The following is a 13,076-nucleotide window of genomic DNA, read 5'->3' on the forward strand; positions in this document are numbered from 1 at the left end:
TGTCCAACCCCCGCCTGCTGCGTGGTGAGCTTAGCCATCACCGGCGAGCTCCTCCCCGCCCGCGACATGGCGCGCGGAGACGGGTCCGATGGGGCTCGATCCGACGATCCGGACGCCGGCCTACAGTACCACCTGTCCCCCCCCCTCCCCGCGCCGCCGCCGGTGGTGAGATATTTAATTGCGCGGGGCCCCGCCGTACTCGCTTGGCACCCCCCCCCCCCCCCACCCCCCACCGCCGCCGTCGCCGACCGGAAGCGGAAGCGAAGCCAAGCTAAGCTTCCCTCTGCATGCCTCGCCGCGGGCGGCAAATGTGAGGATTCGAATCGGAGATTTCCATCCGTCTATGCCATGTCTGATCACAGCAGCAGCGACGGGCAGAGGCAATGCCGCCGCCGTGGCGTCGGCGTCGACGTCGAGCTCGATGCCGCCATGGCGCTCGCGGACATGGCCGGCGCCGCGCCCGGACAACCCGAGGCGTCGCCGCCGCCGCACGCCACGCAGGTAAATCCGCGCGACGACCTTGGCTAATCGAACGCCTTGGGCTTGATTTTGGTTTGTGTTATGTCGGCAGGAGGCGGCGGCGGCGGCGGTGGCGAAGGGCGAGCAGGAGGACGAGGCGGAGATGGCGAGCACGAGGCTGAGCCTCGAGCTGGGGAAGGTCGGAATCCAGTCGTCGTCGCCATGCTCCAGCAGCTCAAGCGCCGGCCACCCCGCGATGCAGCCCGCCGCCGCGGCCACGGCGGCGCCGGGCTACGGCCCCAGGCCACGCCACATGCTCACCGAGGTGAAACCGACCGCCATTAAAATTCCGTGCTCTCTTTCTCCTCCCCAACCTTTGCCTACCTTAATTAATTACATTTCTGCTAATTACTACTAGGCCGAGAAGGAGGCGAAGCGTCTCCGGCGAGTGCTCGCCAACCGGGAATCCGCCCGGCAAACCATCCTCCGCCGCCAGGTGAACAAATCCCTCACCTGTTCATCATCTTTTAGCCGGAGAAATTAAATCGTTAGTATTATTTATCATGGCCTTTCAATATACATACTTAATCTGGGGATGTGCTTAGGCGATCCGAGATGAATTGGCAAGAAAAGTTGCAGATTTGTCGTCGCAGAACGAGACCATGAAAAAGGTAACTAGACTGATGCAGAGAAGCCGTGATATGATCTGATCCTCAATAGTCAATAGCCATAGCCCCCCATGAATTAGCGATCAGTTACTAGTTACAGCTAGCAAGGTTAATTACGTGATTAAGGTTAATTACGTCTTATCTTAACTGACACTGCTTAATTATGCGTTGCTTGTGCGCAGGAGAAGGACGTGGTGATGCAGGAGTATCTCTCACTGAAGGAGACAAACAAGCAGCTGAAAGAACAGGCACAGTCGCACCTCTCGCTTTCGCTAATCTGAATAATTCTTCCTCCTTTTCGATTAGTATTAGAGTATATTAGTACTAGATGCTACTGTGTTAGGCAAAAGTCGAAGCAGAACCTAGTAGATGTTCCAAAGCTTCTCCAGTTGTGCCCCCTCGAAGCAGGCCACATGACTGCGCCCTTTAGTAATCGCTGCCGTACACCTACGTTACTAATTATGGCCTCCTCTTCTGTATATTATTCCTTGACAGCGATGTGTTTGGATATTAATAATAATCTCCCCAGGTTTTATAATTATCTCTGCCTAATTTTGCCCTTTTTGTCGTTGCATTAGCTTTTCTTGGTGCAACACAAAAAAAAAAAAAAAGATGTTTGCTGGTTGCATGGGATTCATCCGCGTAGTTGGGTCATCTAGGCAGTTCGTCGCGTCAGGGGATGGAGAATTTCTGTACGGTTCAGTTCAGCTCTTGCAACGAAGCAGAGCGAGCTGCTGACACCTGAAGACTCGTGTCCGAGTCTAGAATTTTGGATGATTTAATTGTGGATTTGTAACATTTTTCTCCACACGAAATGGATTGGCACAATGTTATTTGTGGTTAATTAACGTGATGGAGTTTGGAATTTGATGGGGTTTGTGATGTGCAGGTGGCGATCAGGACGATCAAGAAGGCGGCCGTGGCGCCGCCGACGACGGCCACCCCCCCGTCGACGGCGCCGCAGCCGAGCTTCCTGTACACCGCGGCGCCGGCGGGCGTGGCGCCGGTGCCGTACGTGTGGGGCTCGTGGCCGCCGTGCGGGCCGACGGGGTACGAGCACGGCAACCCCGGTGGCGCGGCGGCGGCGGCGGCGCCGCCGCCGCTCTGCCTCCCGCCCTGCGCGTGGTACTACCCCGTCGTCGCCGATCCGCGCGTGTCCTCGCCGCCGACGTCGACGTACCCGCAGCCGTACCAAGAACAGCCGACGAGCAGCCCTGGCGGCGGGACGGCCGAGGAGGACACCGACGACGACCCGTGCTCGCTGACACTCGCCATCGACGTCGACAAGAGGAGCGCGCCTGGCGCCGGCGGCAGCGCGGCCGGAGCTGGACAGCACGCCTCCATAAGCGACAGGGAGAAGGCGACGGCGGCGGCGGAGGCGAGGAAGCGGAGGAAGAAGCTGACCAAGCTGAAGCAGATGCACGGCGGCGGCGGCGGCTCCCGTCCCGGCGGCGGAGGCGAGCACTGGTGAACCCTGAACATCTCATAACCACAACAACGGAACAAACAGACAAGACAGACAGCATTGGTGACAACGGTGAGGAAGAAGATGATGACTTTCGATTGGTTTCTTGTAGGCAAACAACAGAAACAAAAAACTGATATATAGTTTCCTTGCATTTGTTCGATCACGTTGCTGCTAGCTAAGCTTACTCGAGTATCGATCCTTTTAATTAGAGATAGCTTAGGTTTTGCATTATGGTCAAAAGTCCTTAATCAGGCGCAGGAGCAAATCATCCTTTTAATTTTCTTTCTGTTTTTCTTGATTCTTTGTTGCAACAATCACAATCTGTAACTGAGAGAGAATTAGTAGCAGCAGGCAGTACTGGTTGGTTCGATGATCATGTAGTAGCAAGCATTGCACCGGAGTCGATCGTGTGAAATGTAACGATTCTTTATTATATGTACGTAGCCAGCAGCAGTAGATCGAATTTCTTTGGCACCCTTTAGCTACTGATCCAGTAAAAATGTACTATGTTATTATTATGATCATGAATGCACCATCAAACTATGATCAACCGACGCCTAATTGCCTATGAAGAGGTGCAGATGCATGAATTTTGTTCTCTTTTAGAGCAGTTTTTCTGTGGACGTGGAACAGTGTACATATAATTAATAATCCTTTTTATGTATTTTAAAATGGGAAAAGACTATATGTACTCACCTTTTCTTACTAAATTTACTAAGATTGATGTGTCCGTGCATCTACATGTAGCTGTATAATACCTTTGATTTTTCAAAATATTTATTTAAATATGTAAAAGTACAAGTTAAGTTTATATTTTATTTAATAATAGAATAAAATAAAATAAACAATATATATATATATTTTTTAACAAGAGATAAAACGTTATATGAAATCAACTTCATATAACGGCGCCATATTGAAATGGAATGAGTATATGCTCTATATATTTTCCACGACACCTCGCTCTTGTATGGTGTAATTATAGTTCTGTTTCCTCCTGAGATGCAAATGTCGGTGGCATCGGCCGGTTATCACCTATAGTATCAGCTTTGTAAGGAACAGATATTTAGGGATGAACCATTGCAATTGACTTCAAATGTATCCTGCGCACATCTTGGACAGAATGGAACAAAAGACTGAATGCCAAAAAAAAAAATGATAAAAAAATATGAAAGACTGAATACACTCAGGCGAGTGCAGTTACATATATACGCTTGATCTTTTCGATATGAATTATCGTATTTCGATCCATATCACTGTATGGCTCAGTACGAATAAAACAGTTTCTTGTATCATTTTCAGTTTGGTGTTCACCATTTTCGCCTATTGGGAGGGAAAAAAACGGGTACCAAAATGATGCTATCGATCTATAAATCGACGTAGTTTGACAAAAAAAAAATTCAGCACCATGTTTGAAAGAAAAAAAAAGGATTACCTAGTGATCTTGCGACAGACTTCCAATCTTGCATAATTTGCCCTTTTTAAATGAGATAACTAAAAAAATAAAGCATGTAAACAAATTGTAAATCTAGGAAAAAACTGTTCAATTTAATTTTGGTCCATTGTAACTGAATTTATGTGCTATGCAATTAAGTGTAACTGCACCGTAACTAAGTGTAACTACAAATTTAATAAAAAAAATAAATTTTGATGCAAGATCTTACGGGCGAAAAAGTGAAAGACAGAAGCCAAAAAATATGTCGTAAGTGAAAACAAAACCAAAAAGAAAAGAAAAATCCAGTCGCAGGGGTTCGGAGACCGTACCAATTCCCGAAAAATTATGCCAAGCCCATCATCAGTACAGCCCAATTCTTGGGCCTAAACCCCCGTGTATATCAGCCCATCCGTTGGACATCAAGGCCCAACTTCTAATGGGCCCCATCACTGTAGCCGTCTCCAACTCAGAGGTGCACAGTGTCCTTCCTGTTGGTGTGATAGTTCCAGAAACATCCTCCTCTTCGCCATTCCCAACTCGATTGCTGCGCTTCCCTCAGATCCAGCGCCTGCCCAAGCCTACGCGGGATGCCACCGCCGCCGCCGCCGCAGCCGCAGCCGACGACGACGGCGACGACGTCGGCGAACGGGGGGAAGGTGACCCCGAACCTGACGATGGACGCCGAGGGCACGCGGCTGCTCAACCTCACCGTGCTGCAGCGCCTCGACCCCGCCGTCGAGGACATCCTCATCACCGCCGCCCACGTCACCCTCTACGACTTCAACATCGACCTCAACCAGTGGGTGAGCGATCCCCCCCTCCACTTCTCGCGGATCCGATCCGGTTGGTTGCTTGCTTGGTGATCCTGTGAGCTCACTCATGCGCTGTGTTTTTTTTTTCCTTTTTTGTTTCAGAGTCGGAAAGATGTGGAGGGGTCGCTGTTCGTTGTGAAGAGGTGAGTGTTTTAGGGTTTTGGTTGGGGTTTTGATACCGTCTGAGCCTGCGATTTAGGGATCTGATTGATTCGGGGGTGGTTTTGTCTCATTGTAGGAATACTCAGCCGAGGTTCCAGTTCATCGTTATGAACAGGCGTAACACGGGTATGTGAATCTGTGATCTAACCCTCAACTAATTCATCATCGAATGGATATGTTTAGGCATTGAACCGATTGATATGTAGGGTCGATCGCGCGCTTTCAGTCTAGCTGAAAAACTCCCAAGTTTGTCACTAGATCCTATGATTAACAAATGCTCTTCTGAATCTGAAGTTGTACTTTAGCGCTGCGTATGGAGTTACTCGATTCATTTGCTGGGTTTCTCCTGAAATGATCGATGTTACCTTCTTGTTTTACTTGCAAGATAATCTGGTGGAGGATCTATTGAGTGATTTTGAATATGAACTTCAACCTCCGTATTTGTTGTACCGCAATGCTGCCCAAGAAGTAAATGGTATCTGGTTCTACAATCAACATGACTGCGAAGCTGTTGCAAGTCTTTTTGGAAGGTAATGCTCTCCCCATGGTCCTGTTCTCGTGCTGGAGGCATATTCTGTTGTGGCTATGATGTATACTGGAATCACATAGTACAAGGTAGTGAGATTGTTAATCTACTTGGTGTGTATGCCCGCAAAAAAGAAAAATCTAGTTAAGTAGTTAGTGTGTAGATTATAAACATGTAGGAGTGGATAACGTTAACAAACGAGATTGATAGCAGGCTGGATCACATTCTGTCGACTTGGTAGAAGGAACAATACTTATGTGATGGATATCTTTTATTACTTTCTAACTGAATTCTGATGAACACACTCGATGTTCTCTTCAAGGCAATCTACTAATTTTCCTGCGATTAAAAGTGTGAAGGCTATTGGGTTCCATTCTGTTGCTGTATACATTCACCAAATTATAAATTAGAGTACCAGTTGCAATAGTGGGGTCTGATCCGACATTTTGGGAGACACTGCTGCATGATATTCAGACATAGCCATTTTTTTCCTCCTTTTTGGCTGGCAATATGAAGCAACTCAACACAAACTTATGCGCTGTAAAAAGTAAAAAAAAAAAAAAATCTCCCTTAGAGTTGCAGCTTGCAGTCTACAAGTGAGATCCTCCATCACATAGAAGCTAGAACATGCTCATGGTCGTTTGATACTCAGAAGTAATGGTCCGATGATTTCTTCTCACCTATTCGAACAGTAGGACCACCATGCTCTGAAATTTCATGCTGTAGGGAATTATGTATTCTGTATCTAGAAAGGAACAGTATTCTGTATTTTACATAATGAATTGATACTCTTATTATTATTTTTTTACAATATATCATGTCCTACAAATTGTGTTTGCAAGCACTAGTATGTAGTGCCTTAGATTGCTGTAATATGATCTTTGTTGTGTGAAGGTCCAGGTATTTCTGTGTCTTCTTTTGTTCTTTTCACTATTACATGTTGGAATGTCCTGGTTCAATTATTTGTGAAAATTTTATGAAAATCACTTCTCAAGTCGTGTTCCACTCCCTTTCCTCGGCAGAATACTGAACGCATATGCCAAAGTGCCTCCAAAACCAAAAGTGCCTTCCACGAAAAGGTTTTTCATCTGCACTTCTGAATGGAAACTAGTAAAATATGTACAAAGATTTGCTTAAGCTAAGTTCGTCTAGTTGGCAACAGTGAGTTCGAGGAATTGGAGGCTGTGCCTACATCTGCAGCCATAGATGGTCCCCTTGAACCTTCGCCAGCGACCACCACTATAGTTTCTGATGCTCCTGACGAATCCCTGGTTAATTACTTCAGTGTACGTTCTCTTCAAACTTCTCTTGCTTCTTCCTAAAAATATTTTTTTCCCCTAATGTTCACATTGTTTCGTCAATCGTATATTCGATGTAGATAGATTCTTAAACTTGTTTACTGGGATTCTGAATCAATTTTCAGTGCCAAATGCTAATGAAATGTCCTTCTAAACAATGTACAGAGTGCTGCTAGCATTGGCAGTGTCTCAAATGCTCCAATGGCTGGAAGGGCGCATCCATCCTCTGAGAGTGTTGCAACTCCCCATGTGCCCTTGATCATTCCATCTGCTACTCCGACACATCAAATACCCCCTCCTTTAGTCGGCTCATCAGCTCCGCCACTGCCCCTCCATGATACTAATGTCCACACTGCCCGTTCAGCAAATCTTGTAACACCAGCATTTTTTACGCCTCCGTCATCCTCTTCTACATCAATGGTGCCTCCAGCTTCATCCATGATGCCAACAGCACCACCTCTTCACCCAACTTCTGCATCTGCTCAACGAGCAACATATGGAACCCCCCTACTCCAACCTTTTCCACCACCAACTCCACCTCCATCTCTTACCCCTTCATACAATGAGGGGCCTATTATTTCACGGGATAAAGTTAAGGAAGCCCTCCTGAGACTTGTTCAGGTATGGTTCACATTGAACTGATGTACAAGGTATGATATTTATTCGTTATATATGGTTCTAACTATTGCCATATGCCTAACAGAATGACCAGTTCATCGATTTAGTCTATCGGGAGTTGCAGAATGCACATATGTAGACTAATTATTAAGCTGTATGGAGTTGTGGCCGCCACAAGAGTGCTTGTGTTCTTTGTGAGTTTTGTATGCTTTAGTGCTTGGACTTCTGTATAGCTGTCTTCATTGTGGTGATGTAGAGTCCTTATAGCAGTGGTTGGCAGTATTTATCATATTCCTTATTTCACGTACTGTCAATGTCATAGTATATTTATGTAACAAAAAACGGAAGTAAAACAGGACTTGTGTAAGGGTGTTAAATATCATAATTTTTCGTGTGATTTACTGAGCAATGACCACCGCGGTGTCGGGGTTTTCATAGAGGTGTTTGCTCTGCTATTGATCATCATATGTTCTTCATGCCAGCACACATTAGTGATTGTCTTTTTGGATTTAGAGCAGCGGGATTCAGCCCCACCTAATTTCCACCAATGGTGCAATATGAACGATTCCAAACCAATGCTATGCAAATGCAAAGCTTGCAGCGAATTACCCATTTCAGTCATTATTTCGTTGTTCATTCTTAGATACGAAGATGGATACTTAAAGAGGGGTTGTTTTGATATGTCCAACAAGGATGATTTTTAAACATGATTTAGTTGAAGTTTAAAATATTTGAATCTGGGTTCTGAAGCGTCAAACAAGAAAAATAGTGGGAGTATTCCTTTATGTAATGAAAACATGAACTTTGCTGCATTTATGTTATTCAGGAGGATTACTGTATGAAGTGTAGAAAATAGGAAGAGCTAAATATGAGTAAAGAGATTGCCCACGTAAGTAGCATTCCAGATGTCTCAAATCTCTCTCCAGGCATTAATAGCAAACAGGAAAAATTTGTTACTATCAATTTAGCCAATTTTGTGATAACACAGTTCCTACGACACTAGTACCACTTTTATCATATTTACATTTCTTGCCATTCTCAACGAAATTGTACGGTACCCAGCTACGTACGCTGCTTATGCCGTTATGCCTGCCCCGCCGCTCGCCGGACGCCGCCGCATGATCACCGGAAGGTGAGCATGACGAGGAAGCCGACGAACGCCGCCGCGCCGACGCCGGAGCAGCAGAGGTCGACGATGCCCTCACGTCTCGCCTTCCACTCCTTCCTCGCCCTCTTCCCCTTCACGAACTCCTCGTACCGCTGCCTCGCCGCCGCCTCCGCGCCCTTGCCCCGCCGCGCGCCCGCCATGGCCGCGGCCACCGCGCCCAGCCCGTCCTGGCCGCTCACGCCGCCGCCCTCGCCGTCCTCGACGCACAGGCTCACCTCCCTGACGTGCCCGTACCTGTCGTCGCAGGTGACGGCCGCGTCGAGGGCGACGCCGCCGCCGAGCATCACGGTGAACCGCGCCACCGTCTCCCCGGTGAGCCACTTCCGGTCGACGGCCACCGGGCGCCGGCTCGAGGCGTTCATGGCGCGGCCGGACGCGGGGTCGATGAGTATCCAGCTCAGCGTCAGCGAGCTCGGCGTGATCGGCGACGGCGCCGAGAAGCCCTCCTGGACGAGCGCGTCGACGCGGAACGGCGAGCCCAGGAACCACGCCGACGAGGTGTCCGTCTCCACGACGCGCGACATGATGCAGACGCCGCCGTGGTGCAGGTCAACGGCGGAGACGAGGCGTGATGGGAGGGACCCGGGCACCGGCGCCGGCGCCGCCGACGCCACCGCCGCCGCTGCCTCCGGGAACGGGAACGCGTCGGCGAAGAACGCACGGTACCCGTCTCCGCCGCCGCCGCCGCCGCAGCCGAGCACGTCGCGAACCGACGGCCACAGGGCGAGGCAGAGGCCGCGCCACGTCTCCTGGTCGACGGCGAGCTCGCGGAAGCTGGAGCACGCGCACCCCACCGCCGCCAGCGACGCGCCGTCGAGCCGCCGGAGCACGAGCGCGAGGACGTCCGTCGGAAGGTCCTCGATCACCGTCCCGACGCCGCCGCCGTCGCCGCCGCCGCACGCCGGAGCACGGAGCTCATCCATCGCTGCAACCCTTTTCTTTCCTTCTGTGTACGTGTCCGTGACGTGTGCTGCGACTTGGCGAAATTTGTGAGGTTTTGTGTTTGTGTTCGGTGTGGATTTGAAGCTTTAGTTTGGTTTGTATATATATTTGTGAGGATGGTAAGTGATCACGGTCTGAAAGCGAGAGGCTTTTCCTCCTGCTGCAGCTCAATTTGGGAGCATACGCAATGCGCTTTTGAAACTATAGCTTGCGTTGCTGAAAAGCAAAGTTGTGCACAAAATTAAATAGATGAAAATTAATACTAGATGAGATGATAGCGTATCCAAGTCACTGACAGGTGGGCTGTGGCGTGTTGGGCTTAACTAGCTGCTTTGACCGACGTGTCAACAAAGGGGTGTCCTTGTGCTTTAGCTGATAGTATATGGATAGAGCAGGGCAAATGCATTATGCATCTCCTCTGTTAGGTACTCCAGTTCAAAACAGATTTTTTTATTAAATTATTGTAGCGAACTTAATTGCAACGACAAATCAAATACTATTATGTACTCTCTTCGTTCGATATGATTATTGTCTTAAATTTTTTTTTTCAAACGCGCAAAAGGATTGCACGTCAATATATTAGCAAGATTATTGTCTTAAATCAAACCTCTTAAGATTTAATTAAGTTTTTCTTAAAAAACATGCCATCTACTTATATCATATTAGTTCCACCATTTATTATTTTTAGTGTATCTATTTTGGGTTAGAAATGCTACTGATCAAATTTTAAGAACTTTTTTTTTATATAGGATAAATATGAAATGACTTACAATATGAACCGAGCCAGCATCAAAACTACCTAAAAAATAGCTTAGAATATATGTAATGTAGTAGGAGAAAACATTTTGGGAAATTGTATTTTTCAATCCTGGAGTAAATAGTTCGCGACGATAATATAGTAAGTCTGAAAGAATGTTTTTCCTTTAGAAATCTTCTAGAAAGGAAAGAAACAAAAAGGTTTGAATACTATAGAGATGGCGGCTTGTTATACACAGGAACAGAGGTTGCCATCTCTTTGCCTTTGGTTGAGACCGTATTAATGGCACGGACAGTAGAAACAAATCACAGGAGGAGAGCGTCCTAATCGCGTTTTCTACAGTGCATGTGATAGCTAGGCATCGGATGAAAAACGACGCAAATACTAAAGAAGAACCTAATATTAATTTATTATAAGGGACGAGACTTCTAACTCAGATTATCTAGTTCAACATGTTGTGAAGTTAGCCGGAGTATCTACAGACGTTCTTATGACGTCGGATGGACAATTACAGCATGTCGCTTATGAATAATTGGTTCTCAAAACCAACGGATTTTGGATGTTGTTAAACATGTAGATCACAAGAACAGCAACAGTCACACGGCTGAATGGTTGCGTGCATCTGAATTCCGACATTTTCTGGGCTCGTACGGTGTATGGAGTTGTAATGTTAAATCTGGATGTCATCTCAAATCTCAAAAGTAAAATGGCACAGTGTTAGTAGCTGATAATCTCTGCTAATAATTGTGTACATGTGTTTAAGTTTCAAAGTAAGAAAGAAGTGCATGCATCGGAAGAAGAAGTGAATGCATGCATGTACCGAATGTATATATCATAATCTGATCCGTTCCTCTAGTAGATCATCTGTTTTGCTGTAGTTTAGTCTTCTAATTAACTAGTGCTAGTACTGCTACTTCTTATGGTTTCAGATTGCATATAGTTTCTGGTACACTCCTTTCCAGTCATTAATACATGACGTTTGACGGATTATCGCTGTGATTAAGTGTTTTTTTTTGAAAGAGGTCGCTGTGATTAAGTGACATAACAGTCAATTTGCTACCCTAATTACTAGCTACAGTTCTCTTCTCGCAAAATTGAGTTCAGATACAAAGCTGCATTATTTTCTTCTTGTAAAATTGAGCAAGAAACTGTACAATATGGGGTTGCCTTCATGGTTCATTTCTAGCTTGGAAATATACAAATCTCACAATTAAATTTTACGCAGCACGGCCAAATTAAAATCTTATATGAAGAATCAACGCTCAACTCACTGCAATAGGGCTAAAGTACACACGGTACGTGCAGTACTAGCATCATATTTTCTTCGTTTTCGACAAGGTCAAATTTGATCTGCGAAATCTCGTCCAAAATTCAGCAGCTCTTGCACGGGTGTGAGAAACAGTCAAGTCAACCAAACCCTGCAATCCATTGGCCACCAACTTGTAGGTTAAGCCGTCGCGAGTCCTCTCTTTTTCTGCATAAGAAAACCAAACCTTTTTTTTTCCCTTGTCTGCACATGCAATCGCAATTGAGGTTCATGACGACGTCGAACCACACGATCGTGCCATGAACCTACCTCCATATTTTCCTTTTTCTGAATTCTGCACACGATCGAAGATGATTTGCTCCTCCTACCCGGACGTCTACTTGTAGTACCATAGTACCAAGGACGTTGGCGAGTCACTCTCTCATCTCGTCCTCTTTCTCTCGCTCATCTATCCATCTCCAGGAAATCTTTTGCATTTAGATTTCACTATTCAGTGAGCATTCATGCATGCATATGTTTCAGGATTCAGACCAATTCCGTATGAATCTCCGGAATTCGGATCGCCGATATTGATCACTAGAACAGAATTGCTTGATTACTGTCGACAGTTTTTTAAGGGAAAACTTTCGATTTTTTAGACCGTTAGATTTGCTCTAAGATTCGTGCTAGCAAGTATGAGAAAAAATAAATTGGCAAGTGCATTTGCTAAGATTTAACCTCACGCCCTTGAGTTCATTGAGGATCTATGCTACCAGTACCACCGCGCCATACAATTTTTGCGATAGTTTTATTCCAGTAACATATGAGTTACAGTATACTTACACTCTAGTTAAACTATAGTTGCATTTGAAAGTTTTATAAAAAAAAACTTGCGACAGTTTTAAATCAAGCTTTTTATGGGACTCTCTGTCCGCTATGTAAAATATCAATCCGTTCCTAAGCAAAAACCGGAGTTAATATTTTTCTCGGTTTTCGTGAAGACCGCTATCTCACGACAAAGGCTGTGTTCGGGCCTTGACACGTAAAACGAAACTCGTATTATTGCGTGATTAATTAAGTATTAAATTTTTTTTTGAAAAATGGATTAATATGATTTTTTAAAACAACTTTATATAGAAAGTTTTTGCATAAATCACACCGTTTAGCAGTTTGAAAAGCGTGCGCGTAGAAAACGAGAGAGATGGGCTGGGAAAATGGGGAAGAACACAGCCAAAGTCCGGTCAAAATTTGTCAGAATTTGAAATTCAGTTTTGAAATTTATTTTTTTGAATTTGAGGAGAAAATTGAGCGATTTATGTTCTCGTGCGTCACGCAGGAAGTCTGGTTTCGCGTCGGTTTTGTAAACCCTGTTGTAAATACAGTATTCCGTCCAACTTTCTTGGATGTGGTGCATGCATGTACACGCAGCGCAGGAGCAATTAAGCCGATTGGTTGGTTAATTTCGTTTTCATCTGTGCTTTTTGTGTGGCTCTCCTAATCTTGATGGTCCTTTTTTT

The 13,076-nt window shown here is 45.9% G+C and overlaps 3 protein-coding genes across 3 annotated transcripts; 2 read left to right on the plus strand and 1 right to left on the minus strand.

The window, feature by feature from the left end:
• The first annotated feature begins 348 nt into the window (after nucleotides 1-348).
• On the plus strand, nucleotides 349-2,936 carry LOC127755927 (uncharacterized). Its single transcript, XM_052281536.1, has 6 exons — nucleotides 349-501; nucleotides 572-784; nucleotides 878-955; nucleotides 1,065-1,130; nucleotides 1,310-1,375; nucleotides 2,017-2,936. Exons 1-6 carry the CDS (start codon nucleotides 349-351, stop codon nucleotides 2,596-2,598), a joined length of 1,158 nt encoding a protein of 385 aa, XP_052137496.1. The 3' UTR covers nucleotides 2,599-2,936.
• Nucleotides 2,937-4,540: 1,604 nt separating this feature from the next.
• Nucleotides 4,541-7,883, plus strand: LOC127755104 (mRNA-decapping enzyme-like protein). Its single transcript, XM_052280745.1, has 8 exons — nucleotides 4,541-4,833; nucleotides 4,945-4,985; nucleotides 5,081-5,130; nucleotides 5,390-5,534; nucleotides 6,553-6,609; nucleotides 6,693-6,816; nucleotides 6,994-7,449; nucleotides 7,532-7,883. Exons 1-8 carry the CDS (start codon nucleotides 4,618-4,620, stop codon nucleotides 7,583-7,585), a joined length of 1,143 nt encoding a protein of 380 aa, XP_052136705.1. The 5' UTR covers nucleotides 4,541-4,617; the 3' UTR covers nucleotides 7,586-7,883.
• A 492-nt stretch (nucleotides 7,884-8,375) lies between these two features.
• LOC127755105 (probable F-box protein At2g36090) lies at nucleotides 8,376-9,673 on the minus strand. The gene has a single exon (XM_052280746.1). It carries the CDS (start codon nucleotides 9,535-9,537, stop codon nucleotides 8,569-8,571), a length of 969 nt encoding a protein of 322 aa, XP_052136706.1. The 5' UTR covers nucleotides 9,538-9,673; the 3' UTR covers nucleotides 8,376-8,568.
• Nucleotides 9,674-13,076: the final 3,403 nt, after the last annotated feature.

This window comes from Oryza glaberrima, chromosome 11, assembly GCF_000147395.1.
Source record: "Oryza glaberrima chromosome 11, OglaRS2, whole genome shotgun sequence".
NCBI classification, from domain to species: Eukaryota; Viridiplantae; Streptophyta; class Magnoliopsida; order Poales; family Poaceae; genus Oryza; species Oryza glaberrima.